Raw genomic sequence first — 25,571 nt, forward strand, 5'->3', positions numbered from 1 at the left:
TCTGGGCTGATGGCTCAGAGCCTGGAGCCTGTTTCCGATTCTGTGTCTCCCTCTCTCTGCCCCTCCCCCGTTCATGCTCTGTCTCTCTCTGTCCCAAAAATAAATAAACGTTGAAAAAAAAATTTAAAAAAAATATTAAAGTTGCCTAGATAGTTTTAAAAAGAATTTTGTGGGGCACCTGGGTAGCTCAGTCGGTTAAGCATCCAACTTCAGCTCAGGTCATGATTTCACAGTTTGTGGGTTCGAGCCCCACGTTGGGCTCTGTGCTGACAGCATGGAGCCTAGAGCCTGCTTCAGATTCTCTGTCTCACTCTCTCTGTGCCCTTACTCCACTCATGCTCACTCTCTCTCTCTCTCAAAAATAAACATTAAGAAAAAAAGAATTTTGTTTTTGAAAATTTTACACATAAATATATATTATATAACATATGAAAACATAAATACTATTAAAATGAGATGTACTTAGATATTTGTCTATGTAAATATATTTTGCAAATAGAAATGGATTACATCTCAAAGGATGTATATGCAAACTAATTTTCATTAAGTGCAGTCATATTTAAATTATTTTAATAAAAGAAAATATTTGTTTGAAATTTTGAGGTGGTTTCCTTATAGTAGAGACTTATAAATAATTATGGTAAATAAACACCAAATATGTATAATCAGTCCTTTAATTTGAATACATCTCAAAATATTTAATTTCTTAAAGATTTAATTTTTTTAAGTTTATTTATTTATTTGGAGGGAGAGAAAGAGGGTGCATGCGTGCGCACACACAAGCAGAGGAGAGACAGGGAAACAGAGGGAGAGAGAAGATCCCAAGCAGGCTGCGTTGTAGGTGCAGAGCCCAATCCGACAAACCACGAGACCAGGACCTGAGCCAAAATCAAGAGTCAGATGCTCAACCGACTGAGTCACCCACACATCCCTTAAAGATTTCATTTGTAATAATGAATATGAACTTGTTACTCATGATCTTTGTGTGAATTAAAAATAGACACTTAAAAATGAAATATTCATACTCTACTTTCACACATATTATAATAGGATAAAATGTGAATTCCTTAGGAAGAAAACCACCTGACAACCCTTCAGTAGCTTCCAGATTGCTATAGAATAAAATGCAAAGTACTTGTCCTGGCATTTACAGCCCTCCAGGATCTGGTCCTAACCTGCTTGAACTTTATTTCTTTCATCTCTCTCCCTTATCTTCGCTCCAATTAAACTGAATGGTTTACTCTTCCCCAAACCAAACTCACTTTTCACCTTTGGTTCTTGAATACTCCCAGAATATGTCTTTCCCGGTCTTCATGTTTTCAAATCCTACTTTTTATTCAACGCTCAGCTCAAAGCTGTCTTTCATGTTAAACCATGATTTACACCACAAGGTGGAGCTAACTTCTCCCCTTTTGTTTGTTTGTTTGTTTGTTTGTTTGTTTGTTTTTTTAATTTTTTTTCAACATTTATTTATTTTTGGGACAGAGAGAGACAGAGCATGAACGGGGGAGGGGCAGAGAGAGAGGGAGACACAGAATCGGAAACAGGCTCCAGGCTCTGAGCCATCAGCCCAGAGCCCGACGTGGGGCTCGAACTCACGGAGCGCGAGATCGTGACCTGGCTGAAGTCGGACGCTTAACCGACTGCGCCACCCAGGCGCCCCACTTCTCCCCTTTTGAATGGTTCTTGGTCTTTTTATCTCTGCCTCTCTTAACATAACGTGTTCTCCTTAATTTAACACACACACACACACACACACACACAAATAAAAATAAAACTACATAAATATAAGTATACAATCTCTCCTGAGTTGACCAAAGTAGACCTTGGAAGGAGTACTGAATCATCCTTGGGTTGCCATCAAATCAAAGAGCTCATTAATATTCCCAACTTTTTTAGTAGTGTGGAAAGAGGCACACACTACTGCCTTCAAGGAAATTTTTGTCCCAGGCCTTGGACACAGAGCTACAGTAAAAGTTCTCCCCAGGACTGATTGTATGAATGAATGCATCCTCCCCCAGATTCCACTCAGAAGGCATTTACAGAATTGAATCAATGAAATGTCTGTTACTTGGTTTATTTACCCACAGAGCCCTGGTTAAGGTGGTCAGCCCCCTGTGAGGCTACCTCATTATGACAAAGTGAGGCCAGCAACACCTTTGCTCCTCCTTACCTGGCCTGAGTGTTCATTGCAGGCTCTTGCCAAGGCAGGATGTAGCCTCCTCTGATATGAAGGTTGATGTGGTCAAGGGGAGCCTCCAGGGTTTTCCAGTAACCTGTTGATGCATTGCCAGATTCCTAGAAGAGAGAAGATAGGCAGGTAAGGATGACAGATAAATCGATGAAATGAACAGATGCATGCTTTCGTACAAGTTTTTCCTTTCTAAGGCAGCATGTTGGAAAGTCAGCAAGAAACCACAAGTCTAAGCAGGAAAATCTCTGATTTTCAGCATTGTTAAAAACTCTGGAAAGCTATTCTTTTCTCTGTATTCTCCAGAAAAGGTGGGGACGGAGTTAAGAGAGAAGTCAGTGTGATATGGGATGTCAGATTTTACCTATTTATGCTTTTGTGGATGCTTTTATTTTAGCAAACCTTGCTTGGTTGAAAGGTTGAAAATGATTGCCTTAGAAATTATGTGCCTCGAAGCCAGGAGAAAGTGCTGGCTGCCCTTCCGGCCAGCATGGACCAATCTGGTTCTTCACAAAACGGGTTTGTTCTTACCGTGCTGTAGTCATACCAACGGGCTCTGGGAAAATAGGCTTGGATCTCAAAAGTGTTCTGAAACATAAAATTGACACGTTGTTCTGTATATTCTAATAACTTAATCTTGATTTTAAAAATTCTTTCTGTAGAACTTAGGCTAAAAAAATGGTAATTTTATTAATGGTTTTAAGAGTTTGGGAAGTGTAGTCAAAAAAAGATCTGGGAAAATTCTTCAGACACATTGAAAAATACATTTTTTAAAAAGGTAAACTTTATAAGATGCAGGGTAACAAGACACTAGACTGAAAAATCAGCTGGTGTTGTGAAGTTATCATTAATGGAGATTTTGAAAGGAAATGATTTCCTGGGGCTCAGTTGGTTAGGCGTCTGACTCTGGCTCAGGTCATGGCCTCACGGTTCGTGGGTTTGAGACCCGCTTCAGGCTCTGTGCTGACAGCTGGGAGCCTGGAACCTCCTTCAGATTCTGTGTCTCCCTCTCTCTCCCTCTCTCTCTCTCTCTGCCCTTCTTCCACTTATGCACTCTCTTAAATAAATAAATAAATAAATAAATAAATAAATAAATAAATATTAAAAAAAAAGAAAAAGATCTCCTTTATTTGTTCTAGAAAGGTATTTGCCACAAAAATAGTGAGTGGGACAAAATGATCTTTAAAATGCCCTTCCTGTACTTTAGATTATGTGACTGAGGGTTTCTGATCTCTGATGGAAAACTCACACTTTCCAGCACGGGGCTGATTAAGATAGCAGGACCCAACATAAACTGACGGTCTATATCCCATGTCACTCTGTCATTTGTAAACCTTAAAAAAAAAAAAACACACAAAAACAAAGCATGAAAAATCCGGGAAACTGTTAGGACTCTTGCAGAAGACCATTCACAAGACAGGCCAAACCTCCTTGGGGATCCAGGCTGTACTCACTCATGGAGAAGGGGTCGGACGACAGTGCTGCCCTCAACATGAGCTTTATGCATCAAAGTGTAGAGGTAAGGCAGCAGGGCGTATCTGGTCTGAAGGACTTTTCTTGAGTACATCTCGAAGGTTGAATTCCAGGCCACAGGATCTTGTCTCTAAAGAGATAAAGGCACACGGGGCAGATACTCTTTACGCCATCGTAATGGTATCAGAAAAGGGTCAGCAGGCACATATCCCACGTGTCTGTGACATAAATCTCACCCTTCATTGCTATCCTGCCCTTTCTCTTGCCTCTACTGTCCTACTAAACTAGTGCTTCTTGCTTCCCACTCTTAAGTGGACTCTTAAGTCCTCTGCACAGGTGTGGCCTTGGCCCTGCACAGGTCTAGAGAGATGGGTCTCTGTGCCCACCAACGTAGCTTGAATGGGCTTGAGTAAAATAAAAACTCTCTAAAGAAGGTGAGTTTCTTTTCTTTTAGCCCCATGGGGAGCTATAAACCCTTATTTCCTCATAGGCATGAATCCCCCCAAGAGATGAGCAAAAGTGTATTCTTGAAAATTGCTTAGAACTCTGGGATTGTGAACTCTGTGGATTTTCTAAGAACCGCAGGTGCTGATTTATGACTTTTCCTCAACAAATAAGTATGATATTTTGGAGGGTTAAAGAGAAGTTGTGATCTGAGGACACAAAACTGTGGCATCCACTTCTGCCTTACCCTTGTCCCGATGGTGTTGTGGTTTCTGGAAAATGGGTAAAAGGCCCCCAGCTGCATCCAGCGAAGACACATCTCATATTCGGCATTTCCAAAGAACCCACAAATATCTGCTCCTGTCTGAGACGATGCAAAACCAGAGCATGAGGTGGGACTTTTGCAGGCTGCAGGCATGTTGGCATCTGACTGAACAATTAAAAATGGCCCCACTATAACTTACATAAGATATTCCAAAGAGACTGAACTCCATCATGCCTGCAATGAGAAGATACAGCCGTGTTGGGTGAAGTAGCTCTTTCGGAGGGTAGGTTTGACCTGTCTCTTCCATACCCTATTTGGAAGCCCCAGGCCGCTCATGATGAAAATACCAAAAGATGGGTATGGATTAACACTCTCACCCGCGTAGAGGGAAGTCCGCTCCTGCTGCTTCCCCTGCCCACCTGGATCATGACTAGACATAACCAGTGCGGCTACAGAGCACATGATCCAGTGCCCTCCCCGCCAGCAGAGGCCCCCGGGAGGAGGCCCACTCACCAATGATAGACTTCCTCAGCTGGTCCCACGCGGCCGTGTTGTCTCCCAGCCAGTGACCTCCCCAGCGGCCAGAAGAGGGGAACGTGGAGCGGGTGATGACGACCCCTCGCTTTCCTGTCACCGCCTGCACGGCTCTGGATGGAGGTGAACAAGGAGGTGAACTGAGGGTGAATCTGAGGAGGAACAGTCATGGAACTTTACATTGCATTACATTACATTTGCATTACAGAGAGTAGCTTCAGCCTGGAGTGTGAGGCAGCAATGGTGTTCCATTTGGAGCCAGAAAGCTTCTTCCCTGAAAGCATCTGCTATTTCAAGGTGATGCTAAGAGTCATGGCAAGACAACGGGAGATCTATCATCATCTAAATGTGGATTCCCTTTCTTAAAAAAACTGAATTAACTAGTTGTCTACATAGAGGTGGGAGGATGGAGTGGGGTGAGGGGTGACACAGGTGTTTATGGAACAATTACTCTAACCCAGGTATTTTCTTGGTCACCCCCATGTACACGGTCTCACAACCTCATGAAGAAGGTTTCCTTGGCCTCCTTTTACTGTTAGAAAATTGAGGCTCAGAGTTAGACAATTTGTCAAAGGACATTTAAAGAGCAAGGAGGAAGATCTAGGACCCAAATAAAAATATATATGACTATAGCTCTTTGGTAATATTCTCTCTACTACACTAGTCCTCACTAGGTCAGATAAAGTTTGCACACAAGGACAGATATGCACAAAAGATGTTCAAATATCTCTCTAAGGAAGGAGGATCTTCAGCCTGTAGCCTCAGTGAGAAAATAAAAACAATTGTGTAAGACTGAAAAATCAATGTAACAAAAGGGGAAGTCTATTAACAGATCCTCGCACATAATGCAATCCACATATTTGCTGAAGAATGCATTGCAAATCAATAGACACTGATGAATTATTCAATAAACGATGTCAGGAAGAGAGGCTAGCTACTGTGGTGGAGATTCATCCATTTAGGTCGCTTCCAATATTTCACACCAAAACAACCACGCACATGGATGGACACACACACATGCACTTACACGTGCACACACACACACACACACACACACACACACACATATCCAACAGATAATGTGAAGGCCTGAAACAAGGCAGGGTTACAGAGGAAGGGTAGATGTGTCTGAGGCAAAAAGCTCGATTGTCACCATTTCAGAACTCTGGAAATTAACCAGCCATAGAAAGAAATGAAAATCATCTATCCAAGAAAAACAATAAAGTCTTGGCAAGACAGTGAAGTCTGTGGCATTTGAACTTGGGGCTCTTCCCAGCTGACCCCATCCCTAGTTCAGTGGCTCCAAAATCCAGCAGCCTCAGCAGCCTCCGAGGTCTGACCTCTTTTGGGGCTCTGTTAAAAGCGCTATCCCCAGAGCACAATTAATACTGTTTTCTAGCTTCCAGCCCCCTGGCAAATCTCTATTCCCAGGGTGTTGTGGCCATTTGATTGGACTCAGAGCTCAACTCAGCAGGGAGAAAAAATTCCCAATCGAGGGATTTACCAAAACAATAACAATTTTCTGGCACCATCACAGGGACTCAGGCTGTGGTTCAAGTCAAGACAAACACAGCTTGGCTGGTTTTAGAGTAAATCCTGGAGAAGTAGAACCATAGAGAACTTTGTAAAACTCCTACATATTCCTGGGGATCGAAAAGACTGTACATGCCCAAAGCTCTGTGCACGCCCAGGAGAGAGCCATGGAAGGAGGAAGTTTCAGTGACTCACTCCTGGCTTAACTTGAAGTCCGGAGTAAGCAGGAAGTGAAAGGTAATGCTGTCTTAAGAAACCTCCCCAAGTTTGAAGGTGTGGCTTCTCAGATTTATCCCCTTGGCAAAGGGTTAAAGACATAGAGTTAAGGCATCTAAGGTGGCCAAGAAGGCCTTAACGTTGCTTTCAGTTGGCGAAACTTGAGGTAGGCTTTTCTTTTCTTTTCTTTCTTTTTTTTTTTTTTTTTTTGAGCTTGTTTAAGTCATCTCTATACCCAGTGTGGGGCCTGAATTTATGATCCCAAGAGTCTCATGCTCTTCCTACTGAGCCAGCTGCTCTAGGAACACACTCACTCGTAGGTGGGTCTGGTCTGGGCCCATCCGTACAGGCTGTGCACATCATAGTGTCGCACCCGTGAGCCGTCTGGCAGGATCTGCTGACTCTCCATGCACAGGGTCTTGCTGCTAAGGCCCATGTCCCTGGACTCCAAATCTGAACAGAAATGCCAAGTTACTGCCCAAACATCTTGCTTTGTACGTTCACTAGAAATGCCCATTGTCTCGGTATTTCTCCATTTCAATCAACGACTTTGTTACCAGTGACAGTTCCAATTTCAAGAATTATTTTGTCTATAAAAACAACATCCTGTAACATTTCAATTAATGAAGGGTAAGGACAGGGTATAGACTTAGGAAAGCCACGCTTCATTTTCCTCTGATACTTATAGAGTGCTGTCAATCGCACACTTATCAGCACAATCAACTCTTCTGTTGTTATGATTGTTTCTTCCACTAGATGGTAACATTCTCAAGGGAATGGATCTTTTCAAGCAACCATCTTAAGATCTCTAAATTTTCTGATTTGTTAGTACTTGTCTGATAGGCAAATAGTAAGGGAGGAAGGAGAAAAAGGAAGGAGGGAAGAAAGAAAGGAAGGGAAGGAGGGAGGGAGGAGAGAAAGGGAGGCAGGAGTTGGTGAGTGACCAGTGACCCAGACCTCAAGAAACTTAGATTACAAATTTTGTCTCACAAACTACTGGTAAGAGGGTGAGTCGCTTCCTTCCCCTGGGTTTCCGAAAGGTGAGAGGGTTCAATGTTCTGAGATACTTTGGGGGTCAGGTCCTATGATGTTCTGTTTCTGTTTGTACCACAGGACTACTAGGGTATGTCCTTCATGAAGTATCTGTGGACATGGGCAGAAAGAGTGCAGAGCCTAGATTTTCACTCTCTTAATGAAAAGACTGTGGTGTGTGTGTGTGTGTGTGTGTGTGTGCGCGCGCGTGTGTGTGTGTGCAGTGGGTTCAAGTTTGAACAATCAGCTCATAGTTATCAATGTAATCACGTATTGCTTGGTTTCTTTTATAATACATCATGTCATTATTTCTATGCTTGATTAGTAATTTACACTTGTTCAAGGTTATTCTACTTGGGGTTTTATGTCATGTGTACAAGTGTTATCGGTCTCTAAAATTAAGCTTCACTTTGACAATAAGAGGAAAACTTTCAGAGTTTTTGAGTTGGGAAGTAATTCGATGAAGTAATCAGTTTACATACGTGGCATATAGGGTGGCTTGTTAAGACTTTTATCGCTGCAGCCCCTGACAGATCCATCCACAAAGTTTGATGGCTCATTCATGTCCTGCAATGAGTTAACAAGAAAGATTGTGTGATGTCAGAGGCAGTGTGGTCTTTACTCTGGAGGACACCGACCTAATGGGGATGAACACATCTTATTTAAGCCCTCAGCTAGTCACTTCATGGACTCTATTTACTCTAAGACATTGACCCAAAAGGACTCTAAGAATCCACACTGGTGTCGATAGACTGCCAAACTCCTAGTTTACCTGGCATTTTTAAACTTGTGAGGATTATTTCATAGTGGCAAAAATATGGAGAATATGCTGGATCCATGACCTAAGATAGATTTCTTGATCCATTTCCCCACACAAAAAGCCCAAGTTTGTTTTCCTATGTGTGAATCACTCACTTCTTATCTGTGGCCAATAGTTGCCATTATCTTCCCCTCCTCTTTCTTAGTCCACTAGCTTGGACTAATTCTGACACCAGCAGAGACCAAGCGCGAGGAGGACTGTCTCGCTTTCTGCAGTAGATGCAATCCTGAGAAGTTGTGGATAACTCAGAAACAAAGCTGGAAATCAAATCATACTTGGGACGATTTATCACTTAATTGCAAGAAGCAGTGATTCCCCAAGTGAATGTTCACTGCCTACTTTGTTAGCAGAAAGGTTAAAGTTTTGTAAAGTGAACTACCTTAAACAGGCCATACTAAGGGCAAAGGCAAGTATTTGGGGACCTATTCACTATTTTGAGTTTTCCAGCCATGTCTTCCCTCCAGCAAAACAAATACCCCAAGTAATCAGTCTCCCTGTTCCTCAGAGCTACCCACATCTCTATACTATTTGCTTTGCCTGTTTGGGCTAATCTTTCATGTGTCTGCTCTGTGTCTGTCTATCCTGAGGGTAGTGGCCAGAGAAACCTCAGGGCTGCCAGTGGGCTTATATGTTTGTCTCTGGATGAATAACGAGCTACTTTCAGCCTAGCTGAGACCTATGAAGCTCTTGACAGCTGGCCTAGAATATGCTCAGGATTTCAGGCCATTGGACAGTGGTAAAGGAAACTGAAACACTGATATGCCTCCCACCCCTAGAAAAACACAAATAGCCATATGTCCCAGAGACATTTCAGGAAGCCCTACTCTTAAGCCCAACTGACACGTGTAACAAACATGTCAAGAGGCCTTTAAAGATGATCCTGCACCAGCACTATGGCGAGCATCTATTTTCTCTTGGATTCATGCCTTGTTGGCCCCATTTCTGCCCTGTATCACACACTCGGGCTCCCCTAGCATTAGCTTCTGGATAGTTTGGCCAATGGGAGGCACTGGCCAGCAACTGGAGGGTGGGAGATAAGAGAAGCTGGGGTATTTATCCCTCTCCCTCTTTCTCTGGCAGCATCTCCAGTAGTGGGACATTTCTTCTATGGGCTCCAGCTTCTGCAGCATGTTTCTGGGAAGACCCACAATCATCTCTTTGCCTCTGGGGGTCCAGCACCTCAATTCTGCAACAGTGTTCCTCTCATTCTTCCACCCTTAGCTCCCTGCTTTGCAAGTCTTGAAATTGCCTCTCCATGGTTTGACTGATAGCATTTCCAAAGAAAAACCACTAAGGGGTACTTACAATCCACAATCCATCAAACTTCAAGCTCTTCTTTGGCTCTTGAGGGTTCACATAGAGCTCCTGTATTTCCTTCTTCCACCATGCAGCTGTGCTATCACGTAAGAAGTCAGGAAAAGCAACGTAGGCTCTGTACAGCTGTAAGAGTAACACATGGTTGGGTGTTCACCTGTCTGGGAAGGGGAGTCTGGGGACAAGGAAGGGGGGATGAGCAGGTACTTGTGCAAGACAATGCCCCACTCAGGGTCTGACCTAACCTCAGCTCTGCTGTTACTGCTACAGAGTTTACTGTGAGCACAAAAAGATCAGAGAAGGCTGATTGCATTCTTAATTCTTCTAGAAGGAGGTTACATAGTCTTAAATCCCCTTTAAATGTGAGATTTGCTTTTATGACTGGGCCTTTAATCATATGAGTTGGAAAATTAAATGACTGTGTATAAATGATCGGACTTTGGAAACACAAATGTTTTTCCGACACTGGCCAAATAAAGGGGACCAGTCATCCAGGGAAAAGTGAGCTGCAGAGTGAAGGGGATGCTAGATGCGCAGGCTGATATGGCAGCAACTACTGAGATCAAAACCACTACTCCTTCAAACTGACAGGCACATTTTTTTCAGATGTAGACAATTCATTAAAAAGCCAGTGCACTCATAACCTCCCCAGTGAAAATATTCTGGACTTTCGTTCATTGTTTTTCAGACAACATTGGATTTAAACAAAATGCAACCCGTTACAGGCACACACATGAAGATATTTCATTTGATTTCCTTCTCCATATTTCCAGATAAGTTGTTTATTGTGCTTTCTGTTTGAGGATCTCCTTCTACCAATAAATTACCAGCTGACAACCATGCTCAAGGAGCTGCCTTAACCAAGCACTGGAATAAAACTCAGAAGGATCCAGATGTTTAGGGCAATGTGAACAAAAATCTGCATATAACTATACCTTAACCTGAGTTTCATGGTCAAGGGTGGCATCCACATTCACATTGGGCAAATCTGGCCAAACCTAGAGAAAAAGAAAAAAAATTAAAACCTGCACAAGGCATTGCATATGGACCATGAGATGATTCATGTGTTAGACTCCATTGACATGCTTCTCCATATAATTCTTGGAGATCTTTGTCATTAATTAAATTGTAAGATCTGAATATATGGAATTCTGTTGGAGGGAAATAGGCTGGGGTCCCTTGACTCATTCCATAAGTCTTCAAACTCATTAAGTTCAAAAATAAAATAAACTAAATCTGTTTTAAATGGAATACTACTTGGCAATGAGAAAGAATGAAATCATGCCATTTGCAGCAATGTGAATGGAACTGGAAGGTATTACGCTGAGTGAAATAAGTCAGTCAGAGAAGGACAGATATCATATGTTTTCACTCACATGTGGATCTTGAGAAACTTAACAGAAGGCCATGGGGGAAGGGAAGGGGAAAATATAGTTACAAACAGAGAGGGAGGGGGGGAAACCGCAAGAGACTCTTAAAGACAGAGAACAAACTGAGGATAGATGGGGGTGGCGGGTAGGGGAAAATGGGTGATGGGCAGGGAGGAGGGCACTTGTTGGGATGAGCACTGGGTGTTGTATGTAAGCCAATCTGACAATAAAGTATATTCATAAAGCATATATCTGTTGAACAATCACCTTTCAAATGATCGCTTTGCTGTCTGTCATAGACATATAACAAAATTATCTTTATAAATAAAAAATTTATAAATAACAAATTAACAAATTTAAACTCTAAAGAAATAGGGTTGATTTCCATTTACAACCCATAAACTTAGCCTCAGGAATCTTAAGCAGCATCGTAACTTATTGGGGACCTCTAATATACGTAGCATTAAAAAATCCATAGTTTTAACCACTTGCATCTTTAACTAGAAGGACATTAACTATATAAGTGATTCATTCATTCATTCATTCATTCATCAGACACTTACTGAGCACTTACTATGTGACAGGCACTCTACTACAATCTGTATCTACTGAGACTTAAGTAAGAAATAGTCCTTGTTTTCTAAGAGTCCACAGATAAAACAGGCATGCTGTGTTACATGCTATACTCTCTGAGAAAAACAATATAGAAAAGGGAAGCAATAGGGAGAGCGAAACTGGTCACTGAATGCTTCATAGGAGGGTAATTTGACTTGGTCTTGAAGTGCAGATATAATCTAGGTAAGCTGAGAAGGCAACATCCAAAGACGCAGTAAACATGGCCTGGACCTAACACAACAGGAAGTAGCACAGTACAGTTACAGAGCAGAGTCTGAATCCCGGCTGAGAGCCACTGTCAGCCAGGGTCAGGAAGTTCATCTAAAATCCTGTTGCTATAAATCAAACAGATGAGGATTGAGTCACAAAAAGGAACTAAGGAAGACAAGAAGAAGAGGAAAATCCATAGGACTTAATGGTTTATTTAGATATGGAGGATGTTAAGGAGCATAGGTTAAAGATGAATGCAAGTTTTGAGTGTGGATTACTACCAGACACAGATTTCAGAGCCATTCTCAGAGGAATTCTTTAGGTTTGTTACATGACCAGCTGGAATATATAAGGAGTGGAGCACCAGAATATTTCCAGACAATAAAACAAAGCTCACTGATATTTTAGACAATCAGACCTGTAACCTTGGTCTTATTAATCAGCATCAGGCAAACGTCTATGCATTCATAATTTATCAATTACCCAATATATATCTCCAAGACTTATTGATGGCCTCTTTCAATCAAGACATTCTGGTGCCAATTAATTATGGGCATCTTCTCCCAAGGCTTACCTTTCCCCAGACGATTTCATTGTTATCAGGCCATTTGATGAATACGTTGTTTTCCTGCCCTCTCTTGAATGTGGGATAATGGGTCTCGTTGCCAGAAATGGCTGGGTCCTGCAGTGAAAGGGTTTAAAACAGCAAGCATGAGGAACACATCTCCAAGACAACAAACAAAACCAAGATACCCATAGATAATTTGCCTTATGTCTACAAAATTACTGAGGAATAAAGTATGCTATCTGAAAACATTCCTGGAGACAAACCAGGTTAATAAGACATTACCTTCATGTGAAGAAAGCCAATTCATTGTGCTTCTACAGTATAATATCAATATTCCTTCAGACCATGAAGCTCCTTTCTTATGTCATGTCATGTCATGTCATGTCATGTCATGTCATGCCATGTCTCCATGGCCCAACCTGTGTATCAAAAGTGGCTTCCCTGTTCACCTCATCCCATACCTGCCTCACTTACTCTATAGTACCCTATTTCACAATTGTCATATAAATTATCACTTTTTGAAATTATTTTTCTTTATTGTTTATTTATTGGCCATCTCTGTTCAATAGAATAAAAGCCCTGTAAGAAAAAGGATATCATCATTAATTTAGATTATACACACACATACACACACACACATGCTTTGTAGAAGTGATTTTCAAAGACCAGTATTTAATTCATACTTGAATGAATGAGAGAATGAATAAAAGTCAGCAAATAATCCTCTATTTTTTGGATGCCAGAAGGGAGGATCATTTGCAGATAACTACTTCTGTGTTTATCAAGATACAGCTTCCAACGCAAAATAATAAATTTATGTTCTGGATCTTAGGTCAGTTATTTGTGAGGTTTGTTAAGAAGAAATAAGTCCCCTGAGCCTCACCACTGCTGGGTAATGATACAACTGGAGGGGTTTTTGAACCTCCTAAGGGAAGGATAAGCCTAGGATATAGCTGTTCCCTCTGAGGCACAGCCTGAAACAGTGAGGATTTCGGGGTATTGTTGCTATATTCATTGTTATCGATCCACGGTTCTAACTCTACCAAGAGAATCATCATAATAAATTACATCCCAGTGGCACTCAGTTATGAAAAATAAATATTGCAAAGCATCACCTTTTGAAAGCCATTCTTCATTTGTTCTGTCCTTTGTTTATCTGCTTTTTAAAACTTAATTTTATTTTAAGTTTATTTATTTATTTTGAGAGAGAAAGAGAGGGAGATGGGGAGGGGCAGAGAGAGAGAGGGAGAGAGAGAGAAGCCCCAGCAGGCTCCTCACTGTCAGCGCAGAGCCTGATGCGGGGCTCCAACACATGAAGCGTGAGATCATGACCTGAGCTGAAACCCAGAATCGGACACTTAACCAGCTGAGCCACCCAGGTGCCCTTGCTTTCTAAAACTTTAAAAAATATAATGAGAGTTTCACAGAAAGTTGCGAAAAATGTGCAGGGAGGTCTTGCGTTACTCTTTATCTAGTTTCCCTCAATGGTTCTATTTTAAACTCATGAGCACAGAAACAGAAAATGGGCTCTAGTCTTCTAAATACCTACCAGAATGAGAACAAATCTCATGCCATTTTTCTTCATTTGGTCAATCAAGAGACCGAGGTTTTGGAAGCTGGGGCTGAGAGTGAAGTCCAGCTTCCGGTCCATGTAATCGATGTCTACATGCTGGACATCCTACAGGAAGGAGCAAGCAAGACACTGGGGCTCCTGTGGCGGTATGCCTCAGGGCACACAAACCATCCTGCCAACCCCAGCTTGGGCCCCTCCTACTTTATCCCATACTCCCCTACACTGACTTTTCAATTCTGATGATTGAGATTGCTTTCTGATTCCTACCTACAGATCACCTGTCCCCATCTTTCTCCTGTTCCCCCAGCTGGAATTTCCTCTCCTTTCCTTCCTTCCATTCATGTTGTTACCACTTTTCAAACTTCAAACTCAGTGAGCCTATCAAACCAAGTGCTAGTTGAATGTTCAAGGGTAGAAAGCAGGGCTTCTCTGAGAAACAGAAAAAACTGTATCTATTTCTCACCCTCTGGTAAACCTGATTGAATTTGTTCACATTTAGAATTACATTATTGTATAGCTTCCTTGAATGTGTATATTTCTGCCATCCTGTTTGACTGGATGGTCCTTGAGATGAGAACCTTATCTTCCTTTTTCTCTATACACTACCAAACCTGGCTTCTGTACATGAAAGTTAATCAATCCAGGATTGTGGGATGATGGCTAAAGCAGTTAATACCTAGTTGAAAAAAAGAGATGTTTCTTTTTGTATGAAGATGAAAATCACCCTTAAGACTCTAAGTAAAACTTGTTTGAGGGAGCAGAGACTTGTGCATAAGCCAAAGCTTGGAAAACAATGAATTGACATATATATTATTAACACTGATCACCTTGGTGAGGTAGATCTCTGGACTTTTTTCATCTTTTAATTTTCCTCCCCTTTCTGATTTACATTTAATAAATTTATGGAAGAGTAGTATATAAAAAGAAAACACTTAAGGCTGGATGAATGTTTCAAATTATCTTTGATGAGAACATCATAACACTTGATTTTATTCTCATCCTCCAGTCATTAATTGTCCTCTAAACTCTCAAGAGGTGGACTGAAAGCAGAAAAAGAGCATGAGTGATGAGAAACTGATGATTATGGAGGAGAAAGGGCATGCTGTCTTTGGAATTCTGCGTGCTGACAGCAATGGACTGCCCTTTTTGGGGCTTATGAAGGAGACTAGCTTTATACGATATGCATATACGTGCTTTAGAGAAGACGAAGACTTGTTTTAACTGCGTTCTTTCATATTGGCACTTTATATCCATCCTCTCCAAGAACAATCATAGTATAATCTAGAAATGTCTTACTACTCTTGACATGATACTCACTTAGAAGTCCCCAAAGTTCTGGTTTAAGACCAGCCATGCCTACTGGAGGATACTCCTGGCAAAAGACAGTGAGTAACTATACCCTCCAATCACAGTGCTAACTTGTTGAAGGATTAATGCATCTCTCAATTCTGAATGCTTGATTTAAAAGGGTGGCATGAAATACATTTAAAAAGCAATGTATTTCACATAAGACTAGCTCCACAGCTACAGTTTCCTTACACTGAAAGTGTCAACAGTAATTTCTCTGAAGATGTTTTCAATCCATAATTAGGCACAATTCCCCATAACTAATTAGACCACAGGCTGAGTGGGTGATCCATACATAGGGAATCTGGGCCGCCATCATTGCCTCATACAATTGGGAGATCTCCTTATCATTCTTGTATCCATAGCGACTTAGCTGGAATCCCAAGGCCCAGTATGGAGTCATTGCTGGCCGACCAATCAACTAGAATAAAGAAGAAAAATGGGTCCAGAAGACTTTTTGGGAAAGAGAAGAAAAGCCTTATACTTGATACAACTTGAACACTTCTACTGAGCACTGTCCCATCTAAGAGGCCTCCCTCAAGAAAAATAAGAAAGTCAAATAAATATGGAATGACCATTGGCATGTGGAATTATTACTGCTTAGAGATTCTTAGAGTACTCAGCAAATAATTAAGAGACACATGGGGTATCTGAATGCCTATATACCCCCAACACTAAAACCTGACTTTGGGGGAAGATAGGTAGTGTAATAGGAATACCCAAGGACCATAATAGCAAAACTCAGCCTATCTCAATGCTAAGAATATGGTAATACCCAGCAGACAATTGATGACTTATTAATGGATAGAATGACTTCCAACCTCAGTGTACTGTTGAGTTACAAGCTCGGGGGTTGGCCCCAAAACCATATAAAAGTCCAAAATCCCTCCTGTGGTGCGGTATGTCAGGGCAGGAGTGGGCTGGAATGATACATCTGTTAAAAACAAAACAAAGAAGACGGGGAGTCCTTGGGGGTGTACGTCACCCAGACAGGGAATCTTCCCTAAAATGTGCTCTTTTCACTCTCCCTCTTGCTTTAAGTCCCTCCTCCTCTGGAAAGCCTTCTCTCACGAAGTGGAATTAGAGATGGATTTGCAGATACCCCAAACATAACCTTAATCTCAACATCTTGTATCACTCTGTGAAAGGAAGTTAAACTGTCACAGTAAAATAAGGTCAGGCAATTTGGTCAAAATGTGACCCCTAATACCTGGCCCAGAGCTCTTCATAAGTCATGAATGAATGAATGAATGAATGGTCAGTTTATCTGTCCCATTTCCCTTGCCCTTGAATTTCCCTATTTCTACTGGTATTCCAGATCCCAGGAAAATGGCCACTGCTGTTTATGGTGGTACATGGGAAACGTGCCTCTGTCTTACCCATGGCGTTGCTGTTTAGCAGGAGCACCCCATGGGCACTGCCATCCTGCTCCAGTGCCATGTAGTAGGGGTGGACGCCATAGGAATTCTTCTTGTACTGGGAGAGTCATGGCGGAGAGTAGGCAGCAATCAAAGAGAGAAAAATCCAAAGGATTGTTTCTACATCATAATCCAAACAGCAAACCTCTACTCAATATTGAAGACTGAGCACCATGTCATGTCCTTTATAAGGCTTTCCTTAACCCTCCTTTCCACCCCAAGTAAAAAATTAGGTGCCCTCCTCCTCCATTCCCTCCTTGTTTATTATTACATAATTCTGTTATAAGCACTGATTACACTGGGTTACCATTATTTCTGCATCTGTCTCTCTAGGCTATAAGCTTCTGGGGAACAGACAGTGTCTCTATGTACCTGACACATAGAACACACTAAATAAAAGTTTATGAAGTAAAATCCATAGTCTGTGGGAAAAGAATATGGGTGTCTTTTAGGGACAGAAGAGCATAACATGTGGCCTAGTTCACCTGAGAACAGAATTGATCAGTATAAGGTGAGGCTGATTCATAGGGTGCTAGTGGATTAAAATGTACCAAGAGAAACGGATTGATCATCTTATTCTTCCATGCTTACCGCGGGTGGCTCATCACGAGCGAACATTCCCCACATGTTCCAGCTCATATTTCTCCTGAAGGCTGTGTGCTCAGTCTCCCCAAAGCCGTAGAGGTACTGAGAGGGGAGGCGAGTCGAAATGGAGAGGAACGTGTCATTGAAAGTAAAGCCGGGGAGCTGAGAGTCCCAACTGCAACAGAAAGGCATACCTTAACACCACACTGATGACAGCCCAGAGCAAACACAGGACGTGTTCGGAAATTCTAGCTGATTCAGAAGCCTCCTGAATGAAGGCATGTGTGGATCCTGGTCCAAGTACTCACTACCAAGGTTCCACGTTTGCATTTTTTATCTGTGATTTGCAAGGCTGAGAACTCCTTTTCTGGATCATGAGCTCCTTTAAGGCAAGGACTGTGTCTCGTTCATCTCTTTAGTTGTCATTGTTCAGAGTATTAGTTTGAATACATGTATGAATAAACGAACAAGGTCTAAGCAAATTTACCAACAGAAAAGTGTGAAGCTCTTAGAAAAACTTTTCTGGGGGCACCTGGATGGCTCAGTCGGTTAAGTGTCCGGCTTCGGTTCAGGTCATGATATCAGTTTGTGGGTTCAAGCCCTGCATCGGGCTCTGTGCTGACAGTTCAGAGCCTGGAGCCTGCTTTGGATTCTGTGTCTCCCTCTCTCTCTGTTCCTCCCCTGCTCACACCCTGTTTCTCTCTCTCTCTCTCTCTCTCTCAAAAATAAATAAATATTTTAAAAAAGAAGAAAAATAAAAGAAAGAGAAAAACTTTTCTGGATTGGCCAAAGGACTTCTTAGCAAAGAAGCCAACTGACAAAAGTTAGGCACACAGTCAAAGAGCAAAGGCTGTCCACATGTGCATACACAGGTGATGATATTTACTAGGATGGGGAACTTTGGTCCCAGGCAAAATCCAGACCTTCATTCCATTCCATTAAGCAGCAAGACAAGGGATGAAAGATGAGAACTCTTTTCATGTTTAACATTGTGAAAATGCTTTAAGTCTACAGCACTGGTAGAAGAGAAAATTGTAAGAAGTGGTGTGTCTTTCCTTAGTAAACTTTTCCCTCTCTCATTGAGTCTTCTGTTATTTTGAAATGAGTGTGTATAGAGTTGACTTCTGTCCTAGGTTATCTGTCATGCATTTTTTTCCTTTTTAGAGAGAGAGAGTGGGTGAGCAGGGGAGAAGGGTAGAGGGACACAGAGAGAGAAAGAGAGAGAGAGAGAAAGAGAGAATCCACGCTGAGCGTGGAGCCTGACATGGGGCTTGGTCCCATGACCCTGAGATCATGACCTGAGCCAAAATCGAGAGTCAGATGCTCAACTGACTGAGTCACCCAAATGCCCCTGTTGTGCTTATTAAATACAGCTTTCTTTTCTCCTTAACACAAACAATGAGTAGAACATGCATTTTTCTTTTTCTGAAATCAGGCAACACCTATTTTAAACCTCTGGTTCATTTTTCTTTTTGAGTTAGTGCCTAATAGAAAATGGAGTAATAGATCAATTCCCTGTTTAACACACACACACAAACACACACACACACTTACATTATCTCTAAGATTAATATTTCACCTACATTAAATAGAACCACCATAATTAGATCTAAAACCACTTTAATGAAACTAAATAAATTTTGCTTACATCACAGTGTTGGAGCTTTTTCGTCGAATCTGGATCCCAAAAGGATTGTTCTGAATCCTGACATCATACAGACGGTTTTCAGGGGAGCCAACAGGAGAGCGAGGTGTGTTCAGAGGCACTGGGACCTCGTACCTTTTGTTAGTGGCATCAAAGATCTGACAAGAGAGAAAGAAACTTTCTGATGGAATAATCTTAGACCTAAAATCCCTCATGCCAGCTCATATAATTCATTTCCCATGTTTTCTGGCCAGTTTGAATCACATGGGGAGGCATCAAATATCCCAAAGCAAATAGATGTGAAGCCTCCCCACCTACAGTGCCCGATATGGATCCTGAACTCAAAATGCTCCTAGAAATACCTATTCAAAGGCAGGGAGGGCACTTTCTCTAAATAGTTTGTGAATTATGGGCATAGAATTTCATGGATAGAATATGTGTGTGTGGGGGCGCCTGGGTGGCGCAGTCGGTTAAGCGTCCGACTTCAGCCAGGTCACGATCTCGCGGTCTGTGAGTTCGAGCCCCGCGTCGGGCTCTGGGCTGATGGCTCAGAGCCTGGAGCCTGTTTCCGATTCTGTGTCTCCCTCTCTCTCTGCCCCTCCCCCATTCATGCTCTGTCTCTCTCTGTCCCAAAAATAAATAAACATTGAAAAAAAAAATTAAAAAAAAAAGAATGTGTGTGTGTGTGTGTGTGTGTGTGTGTGTGTGTGTGTGTGTATGAGAATGTGAATATGAATGTGCATGTAAAGGTATGAGATGACGTTTGGGCATGTGAGTATATTTTAGAAATAGAGAACTGAGTTTTCTCTAACGTGGACTCAGATCTTAATGGCTGAACTTCAGACACTTAAGACAAGTTTTGTCTATAGCCTTGTTTCTCAAAATTGTGTTTCTCAGACCCAAAGCAGCAGTATAACCTGCAGTCTTGTTAGGAATGCAGAATCTCAGGCCTCCCTCCCATTCCCCTTTTGAATCTGAATCTTCATTTCTACAAGATCTCAGGGTGATTCATGCAATATTACAGTGTGAAAAACAATTTCTAGAGAAGAGCTGTCTAAGGCGGTATTGTCACCAGCGAGACCCTGTGACTCCCTGAATTCAGGATTGACTCACTGAACTCAGGAAACCCCTAGAAGCTTCTGCCTAACTGTCAATTTCATCTTTTAGAAATTAACTAATGGATTGCTGGAACAGGAAAAGGGACATTTGAGGAAAGGTCTGTGCACATGAATCAGAAAGTGGAGGGTGGGTGATGGGTATTGAGGAGGGCACCTGTTGGGATGAGCACTGGGTGTTGTATGGAAACAAATTTGACAATAAATTTCATATTAAAATAAATAAATAAATAAATAAATAAATAAATAATAAATAATGTCTGTAAATGCACTTAATAAATCAATGCAACAAAAATGTAAAAATAAAAAAATAACACCTGCATTAAAAAAAAAAAAAAAGACAGTGGGGACAGTTACCTTAGCTTCATTATAATGTTAAAACCCCCCTCTGAATATTCATCCCAAGCCCTAACGAAAGGAGCCTACTTACCCCTGTTTGGGAGTCCCTGGCTTTGGAAATCCTTCCCTGGGGTCTCCCTATTTGTACACATAAAGATGACCCTAGTGAGGCAACTCCACCTGACATAGTTTCTGTCTATAACCCACCAAGCAGCAAACCCACTTTGGTTCATTAACCCACCAAGCAGCAGATCCACAAGATACTTGTGGCCATTACGTACTTGAAATATGCTAGTCTGAACTGAGACTCACTATAAGTACAAAATACACACCAAAATTTAAAGAGTTAGTATGATGAAAAGATCCTAAAATATCTCAAGAATTGTATTTGGATTACACGGTGAGATAACATTTCAGCATATTGGTTCAACAAAATGCTATTAAAATGAATTTCATTTGATATTTTTTCAAATATATTTTAGGAATGTGGCTATCAGGAAATCTATGTGGTTCACACTGTACTTCCATCAGACCAGAGCTGTGGGCCTCAAAAGTGTGGCCCCTTAACCCGCAGCATCAGCATCACCCGGAAACGTGTTAGAGAGGCAGCCTCTCGGGCTGGAAACTCCAGTGGGCAGGGCCCAGCAATCTGAGCTTTAACAAGACCTGTAGGTCATTCTGGTGCTCTCTGAAGTTTAAGAACCACTGCTAGAAAAATAACTCTAAAGGTAGAAGTGGGTTAATGCCACTATGTGAGTTTCCCATTGAGCAGACACGTTTTTCACAGGGCTGAGTAATGGTCCTTTGAGGATGCTTATGCCCGAGCACTCAGCGGTGCAGGAAATTCACAACCCTGGTGGATCCAAGGTTATGTCCTGGGTCCACCATCCTCCTGGCTCTCTGACATTTACTTCCCTGGGCTGCCGTGCCTTTGTCCGTAAAATGAGGGATTTGGACACGAAGATGTTTCAGTGACTTTCATCCATATGGAGCTGTAAGAATTCCATGTTGAGGATCAGAACCTGCAACGCCTTGAAAATTACCTTGAACTGCAGCATGTTTTCTGTGTGGTAGATGACACTCAGGCGGAGGAAGCTGATCGTTGCAGAAAGAGAACCAGCAGCAGTGGCTGCTCGAGTTGATTCAGGGGTCATCAGGTGGGTGAGGTCTGTGGTGATGCCCGTGGGCAGGTACTGAATGTTACTGGCAGCATAATTAGGGATGGTGTCATAGTAACAGGTAGGCACACCAGGAACAGTTGTGTCCTGAATAAGAGGAGAAATTCTCCATCAGCCTCTAACACCCGCACTTCAAGGACCTAATTACCAAGGAAGTTGGTTCACACGGCCTGAGTCTCTTACACCATGCCCATTATTATGGGTTGAGTTATGCGCCCCCCTACCCCACCAAAGATATGAAGTCCTACCCTGGTATCTGTTAGAGTGACCTTATTTGGAAATAGGGTCTTTGCAGATGATCAGGTTAAATGAGATCATTAGAATAGGCCTAATTCAAGATGACTGGTGTCCTTATTAAAAGGGGACATTTGGACACAGACCTGCCCCCAGTGAGAATGCCATGTAAGGATGAAGGCAGAGATCAAGGGCGATGTTTTTTTATAAACCAAGGAAGACCAGAGAGTGCCAGACAACCACCAGAAGCTGGGAGAGAGGCATAGGACAGAGTCTCCCTCCCTTCTCTCAGAGGGACCCATATTTACTGACATCTTGATCTCAGATTTCTAGCTCCCTGGAGTCTGAGATAACAAATTTATGTTGTTCTAAGTCACCCAGTGTGTAGTACTTTGTTATGACAGCACCAGCAAATGAATACACCCATTTAAAAATACATGCCCATTGGCTTCCTCCCCTGGGTGAACAGGGAAGTGTCAGCAGAAAGCCTGATCTGGAGACTGGAATCTCAGGCAGGGTTCCACCCCCCACTGCCCTCACGGCCCCCATTGTGATCTTGGGGTAATCACTTATTTTCTCTGACTTTCATTCTCTCTGTTTTTCAAGTGATGAGAAACAGTCTTACCTTCCTGCATGGACCCGCTCATAGATGGGAAAGAATCGCTTAAAAGACTCCATACACGATGCATACCCAATGTATCATGGATGTATTTAAAATAAAAGTGGGGTTTTTAATGCTGTGGTTGGAGGAAAGAGACAGCCAGAGTGGCAATAAGTATATTTGGATTCAGGATATCTGAGGAAAACACTGGTCACCTATCACACAGAATTGGCAAAATAATTCATCGGTTGACAGAGTGTCAGTTTCCTTCTGAAGGATGATTACGGTTCAACCCATCATCATTCGGAAAGTGTTTTCTAGGTGTCTAATTACTCGTGGGGCAGTTTTTACAACTTCCCGCTCACTGTGGTGATGTGTTCCAGATCATTACCTCCCAGAGGCAGCCCCGCTTCCTGCAATGCTCCAGAGTGAGGGGGGGCTCATCAGGGTAGCAGTTGAATTTCTCCAGGTCACTGACTGGAAGTTCCCATTTAATGGAGAATCCTTGTCCAAGTACCAGTCCCTTGAGATCAGTAATCTTCACCACCTGAGGGAGGAGAAAGGAGGCTGTGGTGACAAACGAGGTGAGGTTGAGCCACCTGGATAACGGCCTTCCCTGATGATCTTCATTCAATACCAGTTCATCCAACACCACTTTGTCATGGGATATTTGGAACATTAGCTTTTACCCTCTGGGGCTTTTGACCTCCCCGTCAGGAAAATGGACTTGGCTTATTCCTGACCTTTCTCACCTCGTGGAGTCACTGTGGGATACTGAATGGGAAGGGCTGCACAGATCACAGGCAGGGCTGTCTTTTTCAGACTTTGCCCCCTGGGTGTGGTGTGCATACATTTTAATAATGATGGCAGTAATCACACAAACTAAAACTACACTGAGCATTTATATGGGCCAAGCACCATGACAACCACTTTGTATGCATTATTTCTATCAATCCTAGAAGGTGATGCTATGCTGCAAATACTACGGCTACCTCCGTCTTACAAGATCAAAAATGAGGTGTAGAGGGGCTTAATGCTTTCTTTGCCCAAGATCTCACAGGTAGGGGGCAGTGGAGCTAAGACTGGAACCCCATCTTGCCTCATTCGAGAAACCAGGCTCGTACTGTTAGCTATATGCATTGTCAAAATGGAAGGGGGCTGCCTAAGAAACAGTGGATTTTCTGGTGCTTGAAATACTCAACTAACAATTGGAATCTTTTGTCAGAGATTATCATGTAAGGGACTCCTTCAAGAAGGGCAGAACTGGATTACCCCTTGTATTTTATTCAACTCTCATTTTCTATGATGGTATAAAATTAGCGTGTCTTTTATACCTTTATACCTTTTATACCTTTTACACCTATATCTTTGTGTCTGAAGCAAAGAGAGTCTTTAACTCAAATGGGAGGACAAATGTGTGAATACTCTCCAGGGCTAGGCCAAAGTATTGAATCATATTTTGACCACATCACATCTGGGATCAGCAGGTCTAGTTTTAAATCTGCCCAGAGAAGAACTGCCTTCTCTGCCTTCTGCAGTATTGTAATGCAAAGAAAGCTCAGGAGTCCATATTGAGCATGCATATGATTCTCCTTCAGCAACTTCCCTGTGATGGCATAGATTTTACAGTGAGCCAGTAACTGCTGAAGGTCAAAAGAGCAAGGGAGAGCAGTCTGTAAGAACCTTAGGCCGGGGCTTTCGATCAGGGCCCTGAAAGGAGGGAACAATCTCGTACCTTTGATGAAACATTGTAGGTAACATTTAAAATGGACCTGTAAGAATTCTTCAATGAAATAGTGAAATTCATAGGTTGCTTGTCCATTCCCAAGATTATGATATCTGTAAACGTGAGGTTGTTGGGGTCCGTATAGTTATTATTTATAACCTTTGCCTGTAGATGGTTCTGGAAAAAAAAAAAAAAAGAAACAACACACATCTACTTAGAAACCCGGTACATCACCAAATACCACTCAACAATTTTCTTGCTGACATCTAAGCTATGTCCTTTATCTCTGAAGTTCTTTTTTTTAAGTTTATTTACTTATTTTTGAAAGAGAAAGAACACACAGGAGGAGCAGAGAGAGAGGGAAAGAGAGGGAGAGAGAGAATCCCAATCAGGCTGTGCACGGTCGGTGCAGAGCCCCAAGCAGGGCTCAAACTCAAGAACTGTGAGATCATGACCTGAGCCGAAACCAAGAGTTGGACGCTTATCCTACTGAGCCACCCAGGCTCCCCTATCTCTGGAGTTCTAATTGGTGCCTGGTGATCATCCCCAGGGAATTTGTTAACCCAGACTCTTAACAGTCTTCAATCTTTCAGTAACATTTCATGTTTGTTTGGGTTCACTGATTATTCATCGATTCTATCACTCAGGAAATACATTCTGGACATCACAGAATTTCCAAGTGACACTATGGGTACTCATAAAACAGACAAAAAGACATGATTATGCATAGAGACTTGTGGGCACACAAAGGTGAAGACATACACGTACACTCAAAGAGGGACTAGACGACTCTTTCTTTTCATTTTAATGATAATAAGAGCTGAAATTTCTGAACCCTTACTGTGTGCCAGGCACGGTACTAAGCATCTCATTGAATTCTGACAGGAAGCTATGAGGCTAAAGCCACCGTGAGCCCCATTCTTCAGATGAGAAGACTGAGGCCAAGGGAGGCAGACCACCTACCTGGGGAGCCACAGTTCAAAGTGATGTAGTTGACCTCTAACCAAGGTGGGACTAAAGACTGAAGAAAAAAAAAAAAACGGGGACACTTTGATGTTTAAAAAGACTAGGCAACCCACAAATGATTTTTTGCAAAGGTGTAAAAACAATGCAATGGAGAAAAGGGAGCCTTTTCAACAAATGGTGCTGGAGCAGTGGGCCATCCAGAGGCCCCAAGGAGAACCTGTACCTAAATCTCACATCTTGATAATAATCAACTCAAAGC

At 42.2% G+C, this 25,571-nt stretch overlaps 1 protein-coding gene across 1 annotated transcript in view; it reads right to left on the bottom strand.

Annotated features, from left to right (window-relative positions):
• MGAM2 (maltase-glucoamylase 2 (putative)) overlaps window positions 1-25,571 on the bottom strand; it is an 81,625-nt gene that overhangs the window by 17,219 nt on the left and 38,835 nt on the right. The window contains exons 23-43 of the mRNA XM_040471746.1: window positions 24,356-24,523; window positions 23,012-23,167; window positions 21,651-21,872; window positions 19,157-19,311; window positions 17,515-17,683; window positions 16,885-16,981; window positions 16,327-16,439; window positions 15,801-15,926; window positions 14,135-14,263; window positions 12,592-12,699; window positions 10,758-10,820; window positions 9,814-9,948; window positions 8,171-8,255; window positions 6,971-7,109; window positions 4,887-5,020; window positions 4,573-4,607; window positions 4,356-4,472; window positions 3,646-3,794; window positions 3,441-3,525; window positions 2,723-2,779; window positions 2,174-2,298 (exon numbers count right to left, since the gene is read on the bottom strand). Of these exons, the coding sequence (XP_040327680.1) occupies window positions 2,174-2,298; window positions 2,723-2,779; window positions 3,441-3,525; window positions 3,646-3,794; window positions 4,356-4,472; window positions 4,573-4,607; window positions 4,887-5,020; window positions 6,971-7,109; window positions 8,171-8,255; window positions 9,814-9,948; window positions 10,758-10,820; window positions 12,592-12,699; window positions 14,135-14,263; window positions 15,801-15,926; window positions 16,327-16,439; window positions 16,885-16,981; window positions 17,515-17,683; window positions 19,157-19,311; window positions 21,651-21,872; window positions 23,012-23,167; window positions 24,356-24,523 (2,567 nt within the window). The remainder of the gene's footprint in view (window positions 1-2,173; window positions 2,299-2,722; window positions 2,780-3,440; window positions 3,526-3,645; window positions 3,795-4,355; window positions 4,473-4,572; window positions 4,608-4,886; window positions 5,021-6,970; window positions 7,110-8,170; window positions 8,256-9,813; window positions 9,949-10,757; window positions 10,821-12,591; window positions 12,700-14,134; window positions 14,264-15,800; window positions 15,927-16,326; window positions 16,440-16,884; window positions 16,982-17,514; window positions 17,684-19,156; window positions 19,312-21,650; window positions 21,873-23,011; window positions 23,168-24,355; window positions 24,524-25,571) is intronic.

The sequence above is a fragment of the Herpailurus yagouaroundi genome, unplaced genomic scaffold, assembly GCF_014898765.1.
Source record: "Herpailurus yagouaroundi ecotype Mexico unplaced genomic scaffold, PumYag 100, whole genome shotgun sequence".
Lineage (NCBI taxonomy): Eukaryota > Metazoa > Chordata > Mammalia > Carnivora > Felidae > Herpailurus > Herpailurus yagouaroundi.